At 35.1% G+C, this 23,154-nt stretch overlaps 2 protein-coding genes across 2 annotated transcripts; both read right to left on the reverse strand.

The window, feature by feature from the left end:
- Positions 1 to 648: 648 nt before the first annotated feature.
- On the reverse strand, positions 649 to 6,142 carry LOC131007841 (uncharacterized). The gene is made up of 7 exons (XM_057934758.1): positions 5,598 to 6,142; positions 5,029 to 5,528; positions 4,356 to 4,984; positions 3,707 to 4,030; positions 3,229 to 3,540; positions 2,864 to 3,154; positions 649 to 2,787 (listed from the first exon to the last, which is right to left on the reverse strand). Exons 1-7 carry the CDS (start codon positions 6,140 to 6,142, stop codon positions 649 to 651), a joined length of 4,740 nt encoding a protein of 1,579 aa, XP_057790741.1.
- A 6,388-nt stretch (positions 6,143 to 12,530) lies between these two features.
- Positions 12,531 to 13,454, reverse strand: LOC131007848 (uncharacterized). Its single transcript, XM_057934764.1, has 2 exons — positions 13,326 to 13,454; positions 12,531 to 13,181 (listed from the first exon to the last, which is right to left on the reverse strand). Exons 1-2 carry the CDS (start codon positions 13,452 to 13,454, stop codon positions 12,531 to 12,533), a joined length of 780 nt encoding a protein of 259 aa, XP_057790747.1.
- Positions 13,455 to 23,154: the final 9,700 nt, after the last annotated feature.

The following is a 23,154-nucleotide window of genomic DNA, read 5'->3' on the forward strand; positions in this document are numbered from 1 at the left end:
ACTCGATGCAAAAGCGGCGAAACACGCCACCAACCAGAGAAGAAAACCCCCCCAACTGCTCAAAGAAACTACACGCTAAGAACCCAATATCCCAGGAGCATCTGAACTTAACCAGCCACCCCGAGAAGAAGAAAGACCAAACCAGCAACTGCATCATTATCTAATCATACGAAGAAAACTATGATTCGTCATATCCTGACGAACCGCAAGTTTGATGGCATCAATTTCAGTCGACCACCAGCCTTCCTCCATATTAGGCGCAGCAAGGATATCAGCGACCTTGTTCCCTTCTCTGTAAATATGCGTAATATGGAGCTGAAAATCACTCAGAGTAGAGATCACCTTCTTCCAAGCCGCTAAAAACCTCCAAGGAATAGATAACGAACACGAGTGAAGAAGCTGAACGATATACGTGGAATCCGATTCAATCCACAGATAGTGCCAATTACGATCATGAGCAAGACGAAGAGCGGTAATGACAGCTAAAAGTTCTGCTTCAAAAGCATAACCAATCCCACCATTAATGTGAAAGCATCCACGAACCATACTAAATTTATCCCGGAACACACCACCCGCAGCAATCTTTCCCGGAGTTCCAAGAGCCGAACCATTGGTATTAACCTTAATCCAATCTCCCGACGGCGGCCACTAGTAGACGTTGATAAAATCCGGTGGAGGAGCCGCTCGCCCCTTAATGCCAATGTTTCTCAAAATACGAAGATCATCCCAGGTGTTCTTCATGTGCCCAATCTTAGTGAAATTCTGCTCAATCTCAAGGAAAGACACTCTAATGAACTTGATAGTCTGCCTGTAATCCCAACTGTCATCTTCAAAGATACAAAGATTTCTTTGTCTCCAAAGAAACCAAATAAGATTAATGACCCCAGCCTTCCAATAAGCTTCAACTTGCGAACTGAAATCACTCTGCCAAGAGTCCACCAGGACACTACCAATATCTGGATCATGCAACATATGAGACATATTAAACCATTGAAGTAACTCCTGCCAGATTGGTCGAACACGAGCACAAGTCCAGAAAATGTGAGAGATAGTCTCCTCATCAGAGAGACAAAAAGGACAAACATTCGGCGTGATCATGCCCTGTTTAATAAGTCTATCAACAGTTGGGAGTCTATTATGTAAAATACGCCAAACAACCAACGAACGCCGAGTAGGAATAAAGCTTTCCCAAAGCCAAGAACCCCATCTCACCTTAGGAAAATGATGACAGTGATGAGCAAAAGCCAAGGCAGCGGTGACTTTCCCATGAAGAGACGGCTTCCACAGCCTAATATCATCATCATCACCAATGGGAATCAACAAAATATCACAAACAACGTTCAGAAAATTCTCAATAAAACTGCTAGTGAAATGCCAAATACCGTCATAAAAATAGTCCGCCACAGAGTAATTCAAAAACTCCATAGCATAATGTGGCACTCCACACTTTCGAGCGATCTGATAACCAATCCAATCGTCTGTCCAGAAGTTGGTATCAGCCCCGTTCCCGAGACAGCAATAAGAATCATTAATCAACGGGGAAATCTCCTGACGCAAACCAATCCAAACCGAGGAAGGCGCAGTTAGCAGCTTCACCTGCCCAAACTTCGTGAGATAGCGTTTTCTCATGATTTCCATCCCAAAATCCTGACCCCCGATAATATTCCAAGCTCGTTTCATGAGGAAGCATTTATTCATCAAAGAGAACGAACGGATACCCAAACCACCTTCCTCTTTAATAGCGCAGACCCTAGCCCAAGCCACCGGGCACGAAGGCGCTTTTTTAGTATCTCCAGTCCAAATAAAGTTGCGACAACAACCATCCAACTCCTTGATGAGAGATTTAGGCCATCGGTAAACCATCATAGAGTGCGTAAGAGAACTCTGAATCACAGATTTAACAAGACAAATCCTACCCGCCATGGAAAGGTGCCGACCCCTCCAAGTCGAGAATTTATTAATAATACGATCATGGATGCTTCTCAAATAGGAGGCTCTAACCTTGCCCACGAAAAGCGGCACACCAAGATAAATAAAAGGGAAGTTGCCAATCGGGAAGTTTATAATATGACCAATAGCACGACGAAGAGGGGTGGTAACCCTATTCAAAAAATAAATATAGGATTTCTGAGAGCTACATATCTGGCCAGATAAGGAACCGTAAAACTCCAAAATGTGTTTAATCGTCTCAGCATTACGGACCGACGCCTTACAAAACACTAAAATATCATCTGCGTAAAACAAATGAGTCGGAAAAGGATTTTCCCTGCTCATGACCATAGGGGAGAGATGACTAGAGGTGACACAATTTTTGAAAAGAACACTGAGGAAATCCTCGGCAATCCCAAAGAGAATAGGAGATAAAGGGTCTCCCTGCCTTACACCACGAGAGCAGGAAAAATACCCATGCAGGCGGCCATTATAAAGAATAGAGAGGCGAGCAGAATGCAAAATGATCTCAATCCAGCGAATAAAAGTACCATCATAACCGCTCACCTTAAGCACCGAAAGCAAGAAATCCCATCTCAAAGTGTCAAACGCTTTTTTGATGTCGATTTTACAAGCCATATTCACACCTCCACTAGTTCTCTTCATACAGTTAACACCTTCAGAACCTAACGTGATACAGTCATGGATTGACCTACCACTAATAAAACCAAATTGGTTACGGCTGACCGAAACAGAGGCAACCTCCCCTAACCGACTAGCCAAGATCTTAGAGATAATTTTGAAGAAAAAGTTGGAGAGCACAATAGGCCGAAGATCTGCTACAGTGCTCACAACATCCTTTTTTTGGCAGCAAAACCATAGTGCTAAAGTTGCAACCAGTCGGCAAATAAGATTTCCTAAAAAACGTACTCACAGCCTCCCAGATATCACCTTTGATAATCGCCCAACAATTCTGAAAAAATTTCCCTGGAAACCCATCGGGCCCTGAAGAGCTATTCGAATCCAGACCAAACACCGCCGCCGTGATCTCTTCTTCAGTGGGAATACGTACCAGCATCTGATTCTGGTCATTGGTGATGACTGGATCAAGAACCGCCTCAAGCAAACCAAAGTCCAGTTGATCGTGCGACTCATCTTCAAACAGCGTGGAAAAATACTCAACAATATGTTGGCTGATACGATCCTGGTCATATTCTGGGTCTCCCTGAATTGACAAATGAGAAATGATATGAGGTTTCTTCTTATACTTCAACATAGCATGAAAGAAAGCAGAGTTACGATCCCCGTCTTGAGCCAAATGACTCTACACTTTTGCTGAAGCAAGGCATTTTTTCTGGCCAATGCCGAACCGACTTTAGCCTGCAGCTTAACTTCTTGATCAAAAAGCGTCGAAGTGTAACCAGAAGTAGCAATCTGATTCTGAATTTCCAACAACTCTTGTTGGGCGTCCGAGATCATGCTATTAACGTTACCAAAAACCGTCTTATTCCAGGTTTTTAGCTCCTCTCTCAAACGTTTAAGCTTAACCATTACCAGATAAATGGGGCAGCGAGTATGAACCTCCTTCATCCAAGATTGACGCACCAAATCCTGGAAAGAGCATAGTCCACATATGTTGGAATTTAAAGAATCTTGGACCACCTTGCTGAGTATTAATACACCGTAAGACAATCGGAGAATGGTCCGAAGTAATGCGAGGGAGATTTTGAGTAAAACAAGAACTCCAAAAAGCAGCAAAGTTGTCTGAATAAAGCACCCTATCAAGAAGAGACTCCACATGAGAAGGCATGAATTTCCGACCAGACCACGTAAACTTGAGACCCACCGTCGGAGATTCAATCAATCTAGAGCTCGAGATAAACTCACAAAAGTCCTGACAAGACGCCGCATTTGGAAGACAGTCACTGCTACGCTCATGAGCGCCCTTAACAGCATTAAAATCACCAGCTACAATGATAGGATTCGTATTCAAGCTAAGGATGTCATTCCAAAGTTGACGCCGTTGTATATAATCATTTGAACCATGAACAATCGCCACCGAAAACCTGTAACGCGTCCAACGATAATTCACAACAACCAACTGCTCAGAAGAAAAAACAAGACTAGTAGAAACATCAGGATGCACAAAAATCCAAATATTCGAACGCTTTTGATTTCTAATATTCTGGTGACACGGAACCAAGTTCAACGAACGCCAGAAAGAATCTTCGACCTTATGAAATCTCCTCTTAGGCTCCACTAAACCCACAATCATCGGAGAGAAAGAACGGCAATGCTCCTTGAGCATAAGTTTAGATTCGTCCGAGAGACCCCGAACGTTCCAAACCAACAAATTCATAAAAGAAAAATCATTGAGTGGATCGGCCCAAGCCCTCCACTTCATCAGCCCAACTCTGTGTTGAAACATTGTGCATCGAACGCGCACTCGGATTCCCAGCATTCACGATAGTATAGTCTCGAGGTTGATGACCTGCCGCAATCGACGAAGATAATTTCTGGTTAATGTAGTCCATCATTTGAGAGCTTATCTTCTGATCATTTTTTCGAAGACGCCCCTTTATACCACTATCATTCATTGGTTTTCTTTTCTCATTTTTTGGTGGTCTTCCTCGCTTTTTTTGTTGCTCCGTCTCCTTGCCAGAAGGAGTGCTGCGAATTATTTGTAAAAAGTTGTCTCCTCCCGAGTTCTCGGTATGATCCTGATGTCCATTCCCAGTGTCACATTTCTTCCTTGTCTCATCCTGATTGGGGTAGGTGCTTTCCGTCATTTCCCGTGATTTTTCCAAGATATTTTTGTCCCCGTTCGTAGACGGACTCCTACATTCGGCATCCTCAACTCCTTTCTTGTTACCAGCCGAAAGACATAAAGGACTACTGTTGTCCAATCTGTTATTATTTTCCTCTTTCTCATCAAAGATAGTTTCCACATCCTCCTCCTCCGAAGATGAAAGATCGGAGCCCATTTGCTCTTCGTGATGCTTCTCCAAGTTTTCTTCGATTTTATTCACCTCCTCATCATCCAGATTAACCAAGACTGAAGCTAATAAGTCAGGGCCATAGGCCCATAGATATTGTTGCCTTTCGGATCAGTTTCCTCCATAGTCAGTTTGTGAAAACGATTATCTGTAAGAATATCGTCGTGTTTTGCCACCCATTGTGGCTTAACAACATCAGATACAAGGTGTGTCCGAACCTCATTTTCCTTACTCTTGTTTTCCATCTTTCCCTCAGAAGAAGCTTTACCCTTTTCCTGATTAGTAGTGGCCTTTTTGCATTTATCCAACGAATGTCCCGTGATGCGACATTTAGAGCAAAATAACGGGAGCTGCTCATAACTAAATTCAACGTAAAATGAGCCTTCATCACAATGAACTAACAAAGTTTCATGCAGAGGTAGAGCAAGGTCAACTTCCACGAGAACTCTAGCATAGTGGCCAAACTCACCTTTAGCAGAGCTACTATCAATTTTGATAGGTAGACCTAAATACCTCGCAATGCCTACAATAATTTCGGGGTGCCAACATTCAACTGGCAAGTAATAGATTCTCACCCATATATGACATAGAGACGAGATTTCCCTGTAAGGATCAAAAATTTTGGACCATTCACGTATACGAATCGAACATGAAGAAATCTCTCATAATAACTGCTTTCGAACTCTGGCCTTGTCCTCCGCCGCAGAAAACTTCATGGTGAAGAACCCTTTGCCCATGGGGATGAGTCTCCAAGGGTTCTGGATTTGCCAAGTCGTATGTAGTTCCTGTTTCAAAACCTCACAAGGTTTAGGTTTTTCACCTTTCTTGAGCAGCACTCTTCCAATGATGGCATGTGAGAATTCCGAAACTTGTTTTTGATATAACGTCAAAGGGATGGAAAAGGAGGCGATGTCTCCCTGAGTATCAGGTTTTAGAGCCGAAAAGTTGTGCGCAGGGATCGCTGGTTCACTCTTTCTTTGTCCCATGATTGCCGCGTAGGAAGGTTTGGGGTCATCAACAACAGGAACCGCATCATTGGCGTTATTGGCAACTGTCAAAACCCTAGTCGAATTATGGGTGGGCGACGGAGATCTGGAAGCTATTTGAACAGGTTTCTCCCTTGAAGGTTGGTTGAAGTTGGAAGAGATTTTAGGAACAGCGGGCTGTTTGGTTACCAGAGCAAAATTGGCGGCCGAAAAGTTCATGGCGGCGGACATGGGATTAACGTAGGGTTTTCTTGAGAGTCATGCTTTAACTCTTTGAAATTCTATAAACACACATCATACACACACTGTTTGATTGCTTTCGTCGACTATTCATTTTTGCCGCAGAATTTAATTTGAAAAGGCCTACTCAAATCATATTTCATTTTTGATATTATGAGAATTCTGAATTCAATTCAGCCAGGAATTTTGGGCCCTAAAATCTTTCTCCTCATTATTTTATAGAAAAAAAAAATCATCTATCGAATTAAATCGTGGCATTTCTCAGTATATTCAAGAAAAATTAATATACAATCGAAAAATTATTGTTGCAGTTTATGTTTGTAGGCTTCCTCACATTTCTAAAACTGCGATTGAAATATTAACTTCTTTTACTATTGAATGGATCAAATTAACCATACAAAACTTGAATTGTGTAGATCAAATTTTATTAGAATTTTGAATAATTTTATTTACGAGTTTTTTGAATTACACGAGGTATAGATATATAATCAACTAAGTCATTGCATCGTATCCAGATGGGATCTGTACATCTTTACACCTCTACACTACATAAAAATGGGAAACTACATCGCACACACATTTACAGCTCTATACCACACAAAGGTGAAAAACTACATCGCACGCAGACGGGACCTATATTATACACCACGCAAACAGAATTGGACCCATGACCTTGCATTACACGAGGTATAAATATATAATCAAATAAGTCATTACATTGCACGCAGGCGGGACCTCTACACCACACAAATGTGGGAAACTACATCGTATGCACCTCTACACCACAAAAAAAATAAAAAAAAACTACATTGCACGCAGCTGAGACCTCTACACTACTATACCGCATGACGTAAGTGGAATTGAAACCAAAACCGTAAATTTCATGAGGTATAGATATATAAATCAAATAAGTTACTACACCGCAAGCAAGCAAGCAAGACCTCTATACCACTACATCTCTACATTACTATATGACATAAACATAATTAAACTCAGTACTTTTTATAAAAAAGAATATTTAAGTATCTAAACTTTATTATTTGAACTAGTTCTCAATGACCGTTTTCTTTAAAGTCAATCCTGCTTTTGTACTATTATGCACAAACCAAATGAGCGTAAGAACATTGTGAAATTTGAAGTTTTGACTCATGTGTTGGCCAAGTAATAAGGAATTAATGTGTAAGTTCAAAAGTTTTGGGTTCGAGTTTTTTGTGAAGCGACCTTTTAATTTCTTTATTTAATATTGTAAATTTATATATAAAAAAAATGTGGTCACGAATTTCTTTTTTGGTGTGAAGAAGTAAACGCGCGCGGTCGTTCTCGCACATAATGATCAGTATAATTTTACGGGGAAAAAATCGCAAACGTGTCTACATATTTATGGTATCAAAAAATTCAATAAATTTCCATTTAACTATCAATCCTTTTCCATAGACTTATACAGTAGTATAGTATCATTAAATTTGGTGAGACCATATGTTGGGTAGAATAGTGAGCATTTCCAACATAAGGCTTGTCCAAAATCCGACAAGGCCACCCTCAATACACTTTATGACATTTCAGCAATTATTAATTCCACCTTAATTTTATAAAATACTAACATAAAAAAAGATTGTGTAAAATAAAATCAATCCATGTACCTAATTATTGGTCCTTTTGGGTTTATATGATGATCCGGTATCAATAAAATATATTTCGTCTAGACAGTATGTAGAGTTCAAAATTTTTGTACGCCACTAAATTAGGGCATTTTGCAAAATTAGATCACATTTTTTCGAGTTTGCAAATTTGGGTCATTTATTATTAATTTCGGCGTAAGTGAGCCGATTGGACTATAATGTGGCTCACTTACGCCAAAATTAATAATAAAATTGCCCAAATTTACAAGCCCGAAAAAAAGGTAGCATAATTTTGCAAAACTCTCTAATTTAGTGACCTACAAAAAAATTTGAACTCAATTAAATTGGTGGCTAACATTTGATTTTCACTATTCATTTCGCATATTTCGCACCATTAACACATTTGAGAATGTATATAATGAGAATGGGTGTAAATAAAAGAAATTTGAGAAAGAAAAAAAAATCAAATAGTGAGATTTTAGATTGTCATGTAGAAGAGAAAATTAATATTTTCCTATTATATAGTATAAGATGTCTTTTTATAAATAAATAAATAATTATTGTTATCTTGAGGAACATATATATTATGTATTATATTTTTTTATACGGTGCATTAGGATATCTTAAGGAACATATATACATTCCTACAATTTAATTTCGACCCTCTGATGTGTCGTCAGGCAAAGACAATTATTTGTGCATTTTTAAAACATTTTTTAATTCAGTTTTTATTTGTGTTTTTGAATTATGTGTTATTTTATGATTTATTTTTACATGTATATAAATATGCCAAATAAAAGAATGAAATAAAACTCCACATCAGCGTTCGGGCTCCAGCTGTGAAGTCACGCACGTCTCACATGCAAAATAGTCCGATCGGGTCCAAATGTGGCTCACTTACGCCGAAATTAATAATAAATGGCCCAAATTTGCAAGCCCGGAAAAATGTGGCCTAGTTTTGCAAAGCGTCATAAGTTAGTGGCCTACAAAATTTTTGCACTCTATTATATCATATCGTAAGAGGGTAACATGACATTTATTTTTAAATTAAATATGATATCAAACCTCAAATTATACTCACTTTATTAAAAATATTCTAAATTATAAGAAATATTTTTAAAAATTCTAAACTATTAGGTTTGTATCGAAAATATCCCGCATCCATTTTTTCGTTCACTGAAATCGTAACGTGGTTCATCGGATGTCACTGTATATTTTAGATCTTATTTTTGTAAATGACATAGCATAAAATCACGTTATTTTATGTCATATCATTTAAAAAAATTAAATCGATATTGGATAAACTGACCTTCAACGCGATTTGGATCAACAGACGTGACACAAAATAATATGATGTCATTTAAAACAATAAAATATAAATTATATGGTGGCATCCGGCGAATCACGTCATGATTTAGGAGACCGAAAAATAGACACAAGACATCTTTGATACAAACCTAATAATTTGAAATTTTTAAAAACATTTCTTAAAGTTTAGGACATTTTTGATAAAAATGAATATAATTTAAAATTTAGTATAATATTTACCCTTATTTTTATACTATACTCGCTTATTATATGTAAAATGATAAATGTCTAATTTATATGGTTATAATATTATAGTGCAATTGTATTTCAAGAATTAATTTGTGGGTTATCTTAGAAAATATTTGTGGGGCGGCCAACATGATGGGTTGGGGATGGTGTGGATTTTGGTCCTAATATGTTTGATGGGTACTGGATTTTGACAAGCACAAACTATACACATATTGTTAGAATAACATTTTTTAAAGAAATAAATAATGTATAACTATACTATATTAAAAAAGTAACTTTTAATTGGAAATCAATTTCAAAATTAGGTGGCAATTTTGTAGTTATAATAAAATTAAAAGTTTATTTGTAAACTATATTTTTTCTTTTTCTTTTCTTTTCTTTATCTTTTTTTGTTTCGTTTTATTTCTTTCTAAAATTATGAAATTCGACTAATTATAAAATATTTAATATGCATATCAAATTAATGATTACAATAAGAACTTTAATTTGATATATTTTATGTAAATGTTTGATTTAAAATGTGATGAGGACTGAAATATGCACCAGCGTTGTGCACTATATAATGGGAACATTTCTATTTATGCTTATGATTAGTATTAGTATTATTATTAAGCTAACCAGTGCAGGTTTAATTGGAGATTTGGGATAATAAAAGAAATAATAAGAGCTTCTGGCGTAGTCAAGCAAGCATAGGCGACTCAGACTAAGGTCAATGTATTAAAGGGGCTTAAGCCCAATTATCTTAGGGAATGGGCTTGAGGCCCTAAGGCTTATTTACATGCTTATAAATAGAGACTTAGTAGTGGGTTAGAAGGATCATCTCATTTTCTTCATTCATCTCTTGTAAACTGTAAAACACTCTCTCGATCATAGTGAAAAACCCCCAAAACCCCCGTGGACGTAGGTCTTCTTGACCGAACCACGTAAATCTGGTGTCGTTTACTGCTTTCTAGTTTAGGTGTTGGTTTCTCGTTTCACCAAAATGTAAAACTTGTATTTATTTAAAGATTAAAATTTTAAAACATTATCTCTCCTCTCTCGTCTTTTTTTTAATAAATCTATTTTTCATTTCTTTTTTATTTTTATGTTTATTTTCATTTTTTTTACTTATATCTTTTTTGCCTTTTCATAATATCAATTTTTATTATTGTGAATTTTTCTTAATATTTTTAAACTTTCAATATTCAACTCAAATATATTTAGTTAAAATTAATTTTATTACATTTATAAATATGATAAATGGGTCCTTATCAATTTTATATAAACATAGAATATAAAATTATTTTTCGTGCATTACACGGGATGCAAATGCTAGTTCAATGAAAACACCAAATGTACTAAACTTCTATGTTAAATATCACAATACCCTAACGTTATTCTAATAATCAATGCCACAAACAAATGTATCTAATTGTCTCTTGTGGTGAATTAAAATGTTAGTTTTCAAGAATAAAATGTGACGGATTTAAATTTCACCAATGCATTCTAGAGCAAGATATTATATGATATTTACACCCACGATTTGGACTATGGAGCTCCAACTATCCAAAAAAATAGCAACAACTAATTAATGGAGAATTAATTTAATCAAAATTCACATCCTCAAAAGTTGGAAAGATCTATATCATTATGGCCTTCTGTAAGTTGGCCATAAAGCAATAGTAATAACACTTATCTTCCACTTGTGATGATTATGTTTATGAAAAAACTCTTTAATTTTACTCTTTGTTTTTTAGTGAATTTAAATTTATGGTAGCTTTGGGCCACTAATCCTTATTTTATTTTGTAATGTAAATTCACAACAAGGTATACCATACACACACCATACTCATAATTGATATAAAATAAATGTTTTAGAATTATATTATGGGCTACCATGTCTTTTATATGTGGATGTGCATTCTTGGAATTGCCCATTGTGGACCGTATATGTCAACCACTAACTCTATAACCATAATTCTTGGGACCTCCATATTTAAAGTTGATCAATTATAAAAATTATTTAATTATAATTAGGACCTATCAATTTAAAAAATATTGTACCTTTATTTATTCACATGTCGAATTCAAAAAAAAAATGACAAAGATGATACTTGTATAGTCGTATTTGAATTCAAATACCAGAAAAATTATAAGGTTATCATAAACGTCTATATTCGGATATAAGTATTATCTTTTGATTAAATACGAGATGTCCTCACACAATATTTTGTTACCAAATACTCGAATTTAATCAAATTTCAAATTCTAGTCTCAATTGACTCAAGACTTTCAACTTCTGCAGAATGAAATTTCGTAGTAACATCACCATCACCTCAAATTGTCTAAAAATCGAATTTTGAAAAATTGACATTTGGTTATTTATTTGATTTTGTGTGTGAGAATAGATCAATGCTCATTGACAATGCAACAACTTCATAAGCTAATGTCTTAATGAGTTACAAATTTTAAGACATGATCACGTTAGGAGTAGGTACAACACATTCAACTTTACAACCACCTTACGAAATTTACACATTAAAAGGTAATGTTGTTAGGACATGCATATAGATGTGCCTCCAAATTCAAAATTTATTCTGTAAAAAAATCTCTAATACTCCTTGATGTGTGGTTAGATCTAGCGTATACTTGCTTTGTGACTATCTCACATTCCATTTTGTTTTTTAAGAAAACACATTCCAAATTTACTAGTGTGCATATCAAATTAATGATAAATTAATGGGAAAATATAGGATATTGTCCCAACAGTTGAGACATTTATCATAATTATCCTAATGTTTAAATCGCAACATATTTTTAAAAATGGATTCATATTTTAATTTCTTACATGTGCTCTTTATAATTTTTTTTTTTGAATTAGAGTTGCAAGACGTATCTAAATATAATCAAATAAGCAACTCGCACGGAATCACTACCCACACAAAAGTGGAAAAATTTACACCGCTCGCAGATGGAATTGAATCCAAGATCTCTCACAAAGCCTTTGAGTTTTTTTTTTTTTTATCAGGAAAAAAATTATTATTAAAGTAAAAGCGGTACCAGAGGTACCAAAGAAAACAAACAGCACGCCAAAACAGCAAAAAGAAAATGGAGAGCTAATCTGACAACACGAAGAAGAAGAGATACACGAGGTTAGCCATGAAGGCTCACAACAGCAAACCAGCGTTTGAAATCAGACTGAGCGCCCGACGGCGCGAACACCGTCATCCAACTCCAGGTCCGCGTTTTAACTCCTTTAGCAGCTTGTCGATGTTCCAAGTTCCAAGATTGAACTTGCAGTTATTACGCCCTCTCCAAATACTCCAAATCGTGCACATCCAAACCCCAAGGAGGAACTGGACATCTTGTTTAGTACCCAGGTTTGTAAAAGCAAGAAGATGATCTTTCAACTTAGTAGGGAGAGCTGACTCTTTCCCAAACCAACGCAGCAAACCCTTCCACAGCTCCGCGGAAGAACCACAAGTTGAGAAGATATGCTCCACTGACTCGTCGCCCGAATTGCAGTGGGCACAGATCAAATCGCTGCCATGAATATCCAGCTGCCTCTTAACAAGATTATCGCAAGTAGGCAATCTATCACGCAAAGCTCTCCAGACTGTGGTGATCACCTTAAGCGGAACCGGAGCCTTCCAAATCGGCAGCCAGGCGAACTCCTCCCCGTGGGGAGAATGATTGGGATCCCTAGAGCAGATTTCTCTGTATGCCGACTTTACAGTATAAGTACCGCATTGGGATGCTTTCCAATGCCATCCATCCCTCTGACCTTCTCTTAATCGGGCGTTCTCAATTACCAATTTCAAGCTATGAACCGAAGTCAGTTCTCTTTCCAGGAGAGGTCGGGACCACTCGAGATTCTAGTGCCACAAACCTCCACTCCAAACCCCCAAATTTTTAATAATACCCTCTTGTTGTGTACTTAAGCGAAAAAAGTCTGGGGAAGGCCTCCTTAAGAGGTTGCTCCCCAATCCATGCATCGTGCCAAAACAGAACCTGATCACCTTCGCCAACCGAGATCTCCACATTTTCTCTGAACCATGTTCCACCCTCCCCCCGGCAGATACCAATAATATTTTTCCACCATCCTGGTGACAACTCCCTCCGCCCCGCTGAAGTAAAACCGCTGCCATCCCATCGAATATCTCAATGTCGGAGCTTGATCACTCTAGCCCAAAGAGCATCTTTATCCACCAAAAATTTCCAAGTCCATTTTGCCAACAAAGCGAGATTGAACCACCCAAAATCCTTAATTCCCAATCCTCCTCGGCTTGTTTCAACGCACAAGTCCTTCCACTTAATCCAGTGGATCTTTCTCTCCACGAAATCCCCACTCCAAAGAAACTTGGCAAGATATGATCTTAGTTCAGCGATCACTCTCTTTGGCGCCTTGGAAAAGGATAATTGATAAATCGGAGTTGCTAAGAGGATGGAACGGAGGAGGGTGAGTCTACCGGCAAAAGAGAATTTTCGGTTTTTCCATCCTCTTATTTTCCTCTTCACCTTTTCAACAACGTACTCCCATTCCGAGGCTTGGTAATGACTGCTACCGACGTTAATACCAAGATATTTAACGGGGAATTCGTCCCATCTACACTTGGGCATGGCTGCAATTTCTTTGCCCAACTGTGGTTCCATACCAATGCCGAAGATGCAGCATTTATCGAAGTTAACCGAGAGCCCCGAAAGCATCTCAAACAAGTGGAGTATACACTTGAAAGCCCATGCATTTTCCTTATCATTAGATGCTGCAAAAATCATATCATCCACAAACTGCAAATGCGAAATGCAAATCTCGCCATTACCAAATTTGAACGGCACCAAAAGATCCCTCTGAACAGCCCTCATAGTGAGTAGATTAATACCTTTGGCGACGATCAGGAAGAGGAAGGGCGAGAAGGGATCGCCTTGCCTGAGCCCCCTCTCCAACTGGAACTCCCCCGAAGGGGATCCGTTGACCAAAACATTGGCGTAGGCTGAACTAAGACAACCACCAATCCATTACGATTTATCGCTTTAGCTAAACTTCATTGGCTAAATCGTAATCTATTAAGAAACAACATTTAGATAATGTCACAAAAATGTCTCGAGTCACAGTTTTTTTTATCTCGAAATATCAATGTGTCGCATCCAGTGTCTGTAAGATCGTAAGTGTTGTTACAATGAGACCATATCATATATTTTCCTTAAAATATAAGTAAAGTATAAATATTTGTAGACGAATGTCATGTTACGCATCAAGCGAGAGTACTGGTTGATGTTAATTGTTTATAAATTATTGAATTTTTTAATAAATTTTTATTTGGTACATAAATTTTAAAATTTTATTAAATTATTTAATTATTAATTTTTTCTTATTTTACATACTCGTTCAATTTTTTGTCATGGTGATATGGTATAAATATACTCGTGTGGTATAATATGACCGCATGAAAAAGTAGAATCAACGTTGTATTGTATAGTATAATGGAAACGATGTCGTTTCGGGTCTAAAGTTTGACCGAAAAATAAATGAGTATGCAAAAAGAATAATATAATAATTGAATAATTTTAATAAAAAAATTAAAATTTATATCCAAAATAATTTTTTTTGAATGTTCAAATTTATATGCAATTAACCTTTAGAGACGGTGACTCATAATTCCATAAACAACCAATTATTGTATTAAAAAGGTAGAAGAATGATCTAAACCCAATATCGATGGGTACATACATGACTAGAAGTTCAAAGTAATTTTGAGAATGTATTTTGGATATTTAGATGGACAAACACGTCCTTTAAACTGTGCCGATCCAGTTAAGCTGAATTTGGGCCTACTCGTTCTTTTAATCAGTATGGCCCACGTAGACATGAAAAGCCCAATTGGTGAACAAATTGGCCCAACATAATAAGTAAAATATTCATCGACAATTCGTTCATTTGTTATATTCTTTGGGGGCTGAAATAAGGTTAAAATTTAAATGAACAAGAAATTTTATATTGAGCACACGTCTGAAAAATTCAAGAAAAATAATACCCAGAGGTTAAAATTTAAATGAACAAGAAATTTTATGTTGTCCTAAGAGAGGGAGGCACGAGTTCTTTAAGAAAATTTGTATTGCTTACTTAGTTAGTTGAGAAAGAGACCCACAAATGGAGAAAAGTGGAAAAAGTTAATTAAATTAGTGAATTGAAGAATGGGGTCCACATGTTAGAACTTAGAAGTGCAGAAAGGGACCCACAGATTTTACTAAAAATAGATTAGGAAAATATTTTATGGACGGATCAAAATGGCAAATTATGACAATATTTCGTGAACAGAGGGAGTAGTATAATAATCTCTATCTCCGCTCTATCTCTCTCAAATTTTCCAGAAATTTTCTCTTTTTTTCAATATCATTTTCTAAAGATTGTCAAAGTTAATTCATGAAAACATATTCAGTATGCATCTTAAATTTAAATTCGTGACAAGATTTTTAATATAGTATAAAAAATAAAAAAATAAATTTAAAACAAATAACCAATAAAAATAATTAAAATATTTTATTTTCTATCTCTTCATTAAAATTCTAAAAACCTTTTATTTTCTTCATCATTCTGTGAAGATCCAATTCTTTTCTCTTATTTTCTTTTTTATATTAATTATATTTCATTTTCTATATTTTTATTAGATACTATCATTTTTTGTTTTTATTATTTATATATATTTTAATTATAATAATATTTGAATGCAACTAAGAAGAGATATTACATTTATTTATTTTTGGACTCTTTAATTTAAAAATAACATTTGAAAATGTAGAATTTATATTAATTTTAATACTATAATTTATAGATGAATAATTAGTTATATATATATATGTGTGTGTGTGTGTGTGTGTGTGTGTGTGTAATGAATATAATTTCTTATGGTTTATTTTTTTTTCTTGTAGTTATGTTTATCTATAAATTATTTATTTTTTTATTTATATAAACTTATTTGCTATTATATTTTCTCAATTAAATGTAATTTAGATGGAGATTTATATATATTAGAAATGAAATATGTTCTACCTTTTATTTATGATTTAATTATTATTGTACTATACTCATTAAATTTAATATTGTAGCATACTAACTAAGTTGAGAATCTATATCTATTCAATATGGATGTTAAATTAAAGATCATGACAAGATCTTTGATTTGATGTAAAAAATTATAAAAATTGAATTTCAAACAAATAAGTTATGATTGTTCAAAATGTCACTTTTTTAACATTATGCTCTTTTTGATGTTATTATACTCGTTGAGTTATAATATTGTTATTATATACTATTTCAAATCAAATACTAATATTTAAATTAACATAAATTATTTTTTCTTACCAATTAATCCAACTCAAAAATGATGATATTTTGACATTTTTACATAATTTTAAAATTGATATGTTGTGACTCGTGCATCACACGAAAAGTCGTACTAATAATTAATAAAAAACTAAAAACCACTTACAAGTATTGGTAATTGAGGTCCCTTAGAAACCCCTTATAGGTATTGGTAATTGAGGTCCCTTTATTTTCATGTGCACACAAAACAACTTTATATTAATTTCATGTGAATATATACAAATAAATTTGTAATGGTTAAAATAATTAGAAATGAACAACATACATTTATATTAATTTCATATGTGTATATGATTTTCTCATCGAATGTCCGATTCTGAAATTTTTAATTATATTACGGGGACCTTGTACCCCTTCCGCTTGGTGCATTGTGCTCAAAGTTTTAATTCCCTTTTCCCGAAGGTGAGGTTGAGGGACAATTACTAAATTACAGATTATCTTGAAGATGGAGCATCACTCATTTGTTCTTTATGAAAATAATATAATTTTCTTCAAAGTCGGAAAAAATAGAACAAAGATGATCAAAAGGGTGTCGATACATACGAAAAGGTTTGGGGGCAGCGTATAAACTTCGACAAATCGACCATCTATTTTAGCACTAGTACAAAGGTTGTGATGCGTACCTTGCTCTAAGAGGATAATAGAATGGGTCGCAAATGTATCTAGGCTTGCCGACCTTCTCCATGAGAAAAAAGCGTATCCAAATCGGGTACATTAAAGAAAGAGTTCAAAACAAGATTTTGGGATAGAATCTAAAGGATTTTTTAGTGGGAGGTAAAGAAGTCCTTATCGAGACGGTCATCCAAGCTATCCTGACCTAAGTTTCAAACTCCTAGATTCTATATATGAGGACATTCGTGAGCTGTATGCAGGATTTTGGTGGGGTGATAAAGAAAATAAGTGAAGTATGCATTGGGCAAAATGGCAAGCCTTATGTAAGACAAAAGATGAAGAAGGAATGGGTTTTAGCGATATAAGATCTTTAACCAACTCGTGAGCATAATTAAGAATCCTAATGCGTTGGTTTCCTATGCATTCAGAGCTAAATATTTCAAAGATGAATATATTTTAGGGACAATGCTAAAACCTGGATGCTTATTCGTGTGGAGGTCGATTGTTGGAAGTTCCTTACTGCAAAAGGGTGCGAGATAGAGAGTATGAGATGGTAGTTCCATAATGTGGTTGGTGATAAATGGGTGATGGGGTTGAAAGAAGGGAGAGTCTTTGAAAAAGTCAAATAAAAGGTGAAAAATATGAAGATAAGTGAACTGATTGCTGAAGACTGCTCATGGGACGAGCCTAAAATTCGACCACTATTTCTTTCTTTTGAGTGTGATGGAATACTCACCTCACCTATAAGGGATAAAGGACAACATTTTGATGGGGACTGAAACCAAAAGGCTCATTCACTATCGAAACAACTCACTTACTTGCTGTGGGATATTTTGACCCTCACAATGCATTTAGTTTTGGGTTATTAGCATCTAAATACACCAACTTTGGGGGTAGTTTAGTTTTGCACATGAACTCTGAAATGAGTAAAAAAAATACATGAACTTTAATATTGTAGTAATTTTACCATGTTTAGAGTTTCACCAAAATTTAAGAGTCTTCGTGTATTCACCGGAGCTTAAGAAACGGAGTCGCATAAGAATTCTCAAAACAATGTCGTTTTGAGAAGATTAGCAAAACACTAAACCTAAAAATCGTATAAAGGTTTCTGGAGGGTTGAATGTTGTCTTCTTCTTGATCTTTAGTTTGATCTTCTTCTTCCATTAAACTGAAGATCGTAGGATTTACGGTTTAGTTCCAATGTCGTATTCCTGTTAAGTCCATTTCTTGTTGAGGTTCGAATATGGATGTGGTTTGTAACCATAGGTGGCAAGCCGAGATGTTGACGTCGAAGTCCAATGCTAATCCTGGATGGCGGTACTATCATTGTCCAAATTGGAAGGCATGATGATTTTCGTATAATTGAACTTTGTATGAGTTGATTTTATAGTTATTTTGTATGGGTTAATTTGTGTGAGGTCGTTTGAATTTCGTATGGGTTACTTACAATTCCCTCTACATCATTCTGCTTGAATTTTAAAAAAAAAAAATTGAGAAGAGAGTGATTTTGGACGAATGAATCATCTAGTGAAATTTACGAGGGAATTTGAAGATCTATTGTTCAAAATGATTTAACTAATTAGAATGTGTCAACGAATTCAAATGGAATTTGAAGATTTCTCTCTTTGAGGTTCAAGATTACCTTTTCTAATCCTTGATCTATGCACGATAATGATTTTTGATAGATTAAGATGAATAATTCGCCCCAATTTCGTGAATTTGCGGTTATTTCAAATCATGATCAGATCTTGATTTTGAAAGGTGAATGTATTAGTAATTATTTTTCCATGTGGAACCTTGTGACAGAAACCTCATTAATTGCATCAATAACTAAATTTTGTGTGCAAACTTGAAATCTATTGTAATGGAATTTGATTATTTTTTGTTGTTGATTTGTAGTTTGATGATTGCAAATTCTTTGATGGACTGATCTGAGTCTATCTCCAAACTTGTTTGTTTTCAGAAGTTAAAGATTGAAAGAGACAACTATGAAGAACAACTAAAATTCAAAAGAATGATGGAGGGTGTTCTCAATGAAAAACTTAGATTGAAGAAGCACATATTCATAGGAGTGAGTATTCGGTTTTTCCGGTCGATTTTGACTGGGAAAAAAACCGAACCGAAATAACCAAAAGTATTAAATTTCAACCGAACCAAACTGATTTACCGTTAAAATCAAAAACCGAAACATCCGAAATAACCAATTTATTAATTCGGTTTTTATGGTTTTTTCGAATTTTTTTTAAAATTCAATCCAAAATATATATTTCAAAAACTAACCACTAATCTGTTATTCCTAATCAATTTACATAAAATAAATTTCGCAGCAAAACCAATATAAAAAAACAAAAACAGTAGAAATAAACTGAATCAGTTTCATATAAACTTAGACAATTCAATCTTCAGGAAATTGTTAAAGATCACTAAACAAATAACAATAGAAATAGACAAAAATGCTTCAATTGTTCACAACAATTTAGGATAAACAAATTCTTGCAGCAACGAGCTATTCCAATTTCCAAGCAACAAGAATAGCAGCAAAATCTGAAAATGAACAACAACAAAAACAGCAGCAACAGGAACAGCAGCAAAATCTGAACAGCAACAACAAGAACAGCAGCAACACTTAAAGAACAACAGCAACAAGAACAACAGCAACACTTTTCGAATGTTCCCATTAAATGAATAAGTGTGGTGTTAAAATATAAATAATATATAATACATAAATATATAAATATATATTTCGGTTTTTTCGGTCGGTTCGGTTTTAAAAAAACCAAACCGACCGAAAACCGAATTTTTGAAATTTGTTCCCAGAAAACCGAATAGTCCAAAAAAATCGAATTATCCGAATCATTTTAACCGAAATATTTTCGGTTCGGTTCGGTCTTCGATTTTTCTGAAAATCTGCTCACCCCTACATATTCACGCTGAGGAATTACAATTAGTTATTAAGAATGTAAACAAAAAAAACATGGTGATGAAATTTGTAGTTTTGTGCACTGCAATTGGAGTTGATATGCTTGTGTAGTGTATGTTAAGTTGGATGATGTTGGTGTTCGGATGAAGTTCTAAGATAAGTATCTTCTAATTATTTTTATTTCGATATTAATCTTGACATTGTTCTCTAGATTTATGAGGTGGTTAGCTAATGAATGAATGACGGTTAATGAAGTTCTATGCTTATGAGTGCATCTACATGTTTAGTATTATGTTTATGCATCAGCAACATGTCGTATACAGTCTCCACCTAGGCACGATAAGCCATTTGAATGTAATCCACAACTTCTTGGATTACATTAAAATGACAACACAAGTAGGTAATCGAGCATCGCCTATTCTGGTGGAACCATTTTACAACATAAACATGAGACCAGCAAATTATCCGAGCATGTATAAACCAAACAGGTTCCAGACCAACAAAATTTATTAAAGAGAGATTGCAAATTCGAGTCACGACTCCTAAAAGGACATATGAAGAAAAAAGAGATCGATGGAAATCCAAAACTACATTAACTCACAAAAATATCTTTGTCACAATAGCATACAAAATTGATTAGCTTAACAATGATAAAAGTTCAAGCTCATATCGATAAGCAGCTTATCAACAAAAAAGTGAATATTTTGCTTCATCAATTTTGACTCTTTTGAGTTGCCACAAAGCTTTTGGAACTTGAACCTACGTTGACAAGTTTCTTCTTTTCTTGTGTATGTTGATTCACAAGTGAAGGATTTTCTTTGGACGACATCCTCATGTATATGTTTTCAGTCTCGCACATTATGACACCAACTCATTTACTAGTAGTGACTCGTTCTTGTCTGAGGGCTTCTCTAGTTCATGGCATCGAACTTGATGAGGTCATCCTCTTTTTCCCTAAGATAAAATAGTTAAAATGTTTTAGTTCATACTAATGTAACTAAATAAATAAGAATTGAAAAAACTGAAATAACTTGTATTTTAGGAGGTTTATTAACAGGAGCATTTTTACATCCTCTGATATTATGCCCCTGCTGCCCACATCGTTGGCATGTCATGTAAACAACTTTTTTGAGCTTGGGACTACCTGGGAATCTTCTTCATTGAAGATGGTTTAACTGGAAAATCACCTACTATAGGCCACGTCAACTCACCATTCAATGGTGGGATCCCAAATCTATAAGCATTTTTATACTTAGCCATAGAGTAGTATCATCAAATTTGGCTATGTCTTCTTTCAGAAAATTAATTACAGCACATCCATGAACAATGGATTCATGTTATATCCCACTGCCTACAACTACACGACCTACTACTAACATCAATCAAAAAGCAATCTGCAAACTTTGCAACCTCAAATTTACCCCCTAATGCAGGATGTGTGATGCAACGTTGACTATCATAATTCAACTTTTCAAGTTTAGTTCTAATACTTGGACACAAGGTATCTCATATTTGTATTACCCTTAACCTCCTCGCATTTTCTATATTGTATCTCCATAAGAGATGTTCTAATCTTTTCCAACATACAGATCACGTGTTTACCTCTTGCATTGAGTAAATAACTATTAAAGGTTTCACTCACATTGTTAAGAATCATATCACAAACTGAATCAGGAGTAATGAAGGCCTTATAAATTTTTTGGGGATCCCTATCCATGAAGTCTACATACACTGCTGCATCTTCTTTCTCCATCTCTTGTAATGCTAGTTTAAACTCATCCATGTATGTGTTCCTAAACTACTTTTCAAAAAAAAAAAAGTTCTTTAATGTAGCACCATTGTGTGATTTTTTTCAATTGCAATAAACATGCCTTGCACAGATTTTGTGCTAAAAATCATTTCCCTTACTGCTAGTTTATATGGCAAGATGAGTTAATTCCCTTACTACATTCAAAAGTCTACAAACACATATGGAATCGAACACAAATTTTCAGTCATGAAAATAAAAATATCAAAACAAAAAAGAGCACAATAGAGATAATTGTACCTTTTGTTGATCACTTATAAATGTTGTTCCAAAATCATTTCTCAACTCCAACTCTTCAACGATAATATGTTCGCTATTTTATTTTAACACGCCGCAAGTGTACAGGTGCAATTGTGTACAGTAGCAAGCAATGTCGTATTCCACAGAGACTGATTTAACCAATTCCTATCCTAGATTATTATTCTTCTATCTGGACAAACGAAATTGAGAGTATTGTTTTTAAAAATAAATAAATAAATAACAGGAAAGAAAATAAATCAAGCTATGAAAATACGGAGAAACTGATAAGAGAAGAATTCCCAAGGTAAAGGTTTCAACAGATTCTCCTAACTAACATGTTCAATTCAATTAATAAGACGACTCCTAAGGCAATCTCTAAGCTAGTCCATACCCACTCCCGTGGCATACAAACCGTTGATTACATGCAAGGCTACCATCCTTGGATCGCACTTCTAACATGTAACTCCTAAAGGTTCCTAGGATTAACGCCCTCACAGTTATCAATTCCCTTTAGAATTAAAATAAATGTGTTCTATGTTCTTAGTTCAGGAAATAATTATCATCTCCCGATCTCAAATTAAAACCTATGATTATGCTAAATTGGTGGCCAATCAATAAAGCAAACAATTAAAACAAGAACATAGAAAGGAATAACAATCCAATTAATTGAATCAAACAGTCAGAAAATCAAATCATGTCTACTCCCTAAACCCTGGGAAAAAGGGATTCTAGCCACACATAGACATATGACTAAAAATCAATATCTCAAATACACAAATAAACATTCAACAATGAAACCGTAGTAGAATTCGAGAGTCTTCAGTTCTTGCTTCAATGGTGTTCTCCGTCTTCTCAAAGCTCTCCAAAAGATGTAAAAGATGATAAAAG

Source organism: Salvia miltiorrhiza, chromosome 1 (assembly GCF_028751815.1).
Source record: "Salvia miltiorrhiza cultivar Shanhuang (shh) chromosome 1, IMPLAD_Smil_shh, whole genome shotgun sequence".
Taxonomy (NCBI): domain Eukaryota; kingdom Viridiplantae; phylum Streptophyta; class Magnoliopsida; order Lamiales; family Lamiaceae; genus Salvia; species Salvia miltiorrhiza.

What these genes read in the sequence shown, in the direction of transcription:
- LOC131007841 (XM_057934758.1), bottom strand. Translation starts at nt 6,142, where the DNA reads ATGTCCGCCGCCATGAACTTTTCGGCCGCCAATTTTGCTCTGGTAACC. An exon ending in AAGGCCAGAGTTCGAAAGCA is followed by an intron (nt 5,529 to 5,597) that starts GTTATTATGAGA and finishes TGATCCTTACAG; the next exon opens with GGAAATCTCGTCTCTATGTC. An exon ending in TGGAGTCTCTTCTTGATAGG is followed by an intron (nt 3,541 to 3,706) that starts GTGCTTTATTCA and finishes TGCTCTTTCCAG; the next exon opens with GATTTGGTGCGTCAATCTTG.
- LOC131007848 (XM_057934764.1), bottom strand. Translation starts at nt 13,454, where the DNA reads ATGGCAGCGGTTTTACTTCAGCGGGGCGGAGGGAGTTGTCACCAGGAT. An exon ending in GGAGATCTCGGTTGGCGAAG is followed by an intron (nt 13,182 to 13,325) that starts GTGATCAGGTTC and finishes TTGTGGCACTAG; the next exon opens with AATCTCGAGTGGTCCCGACC.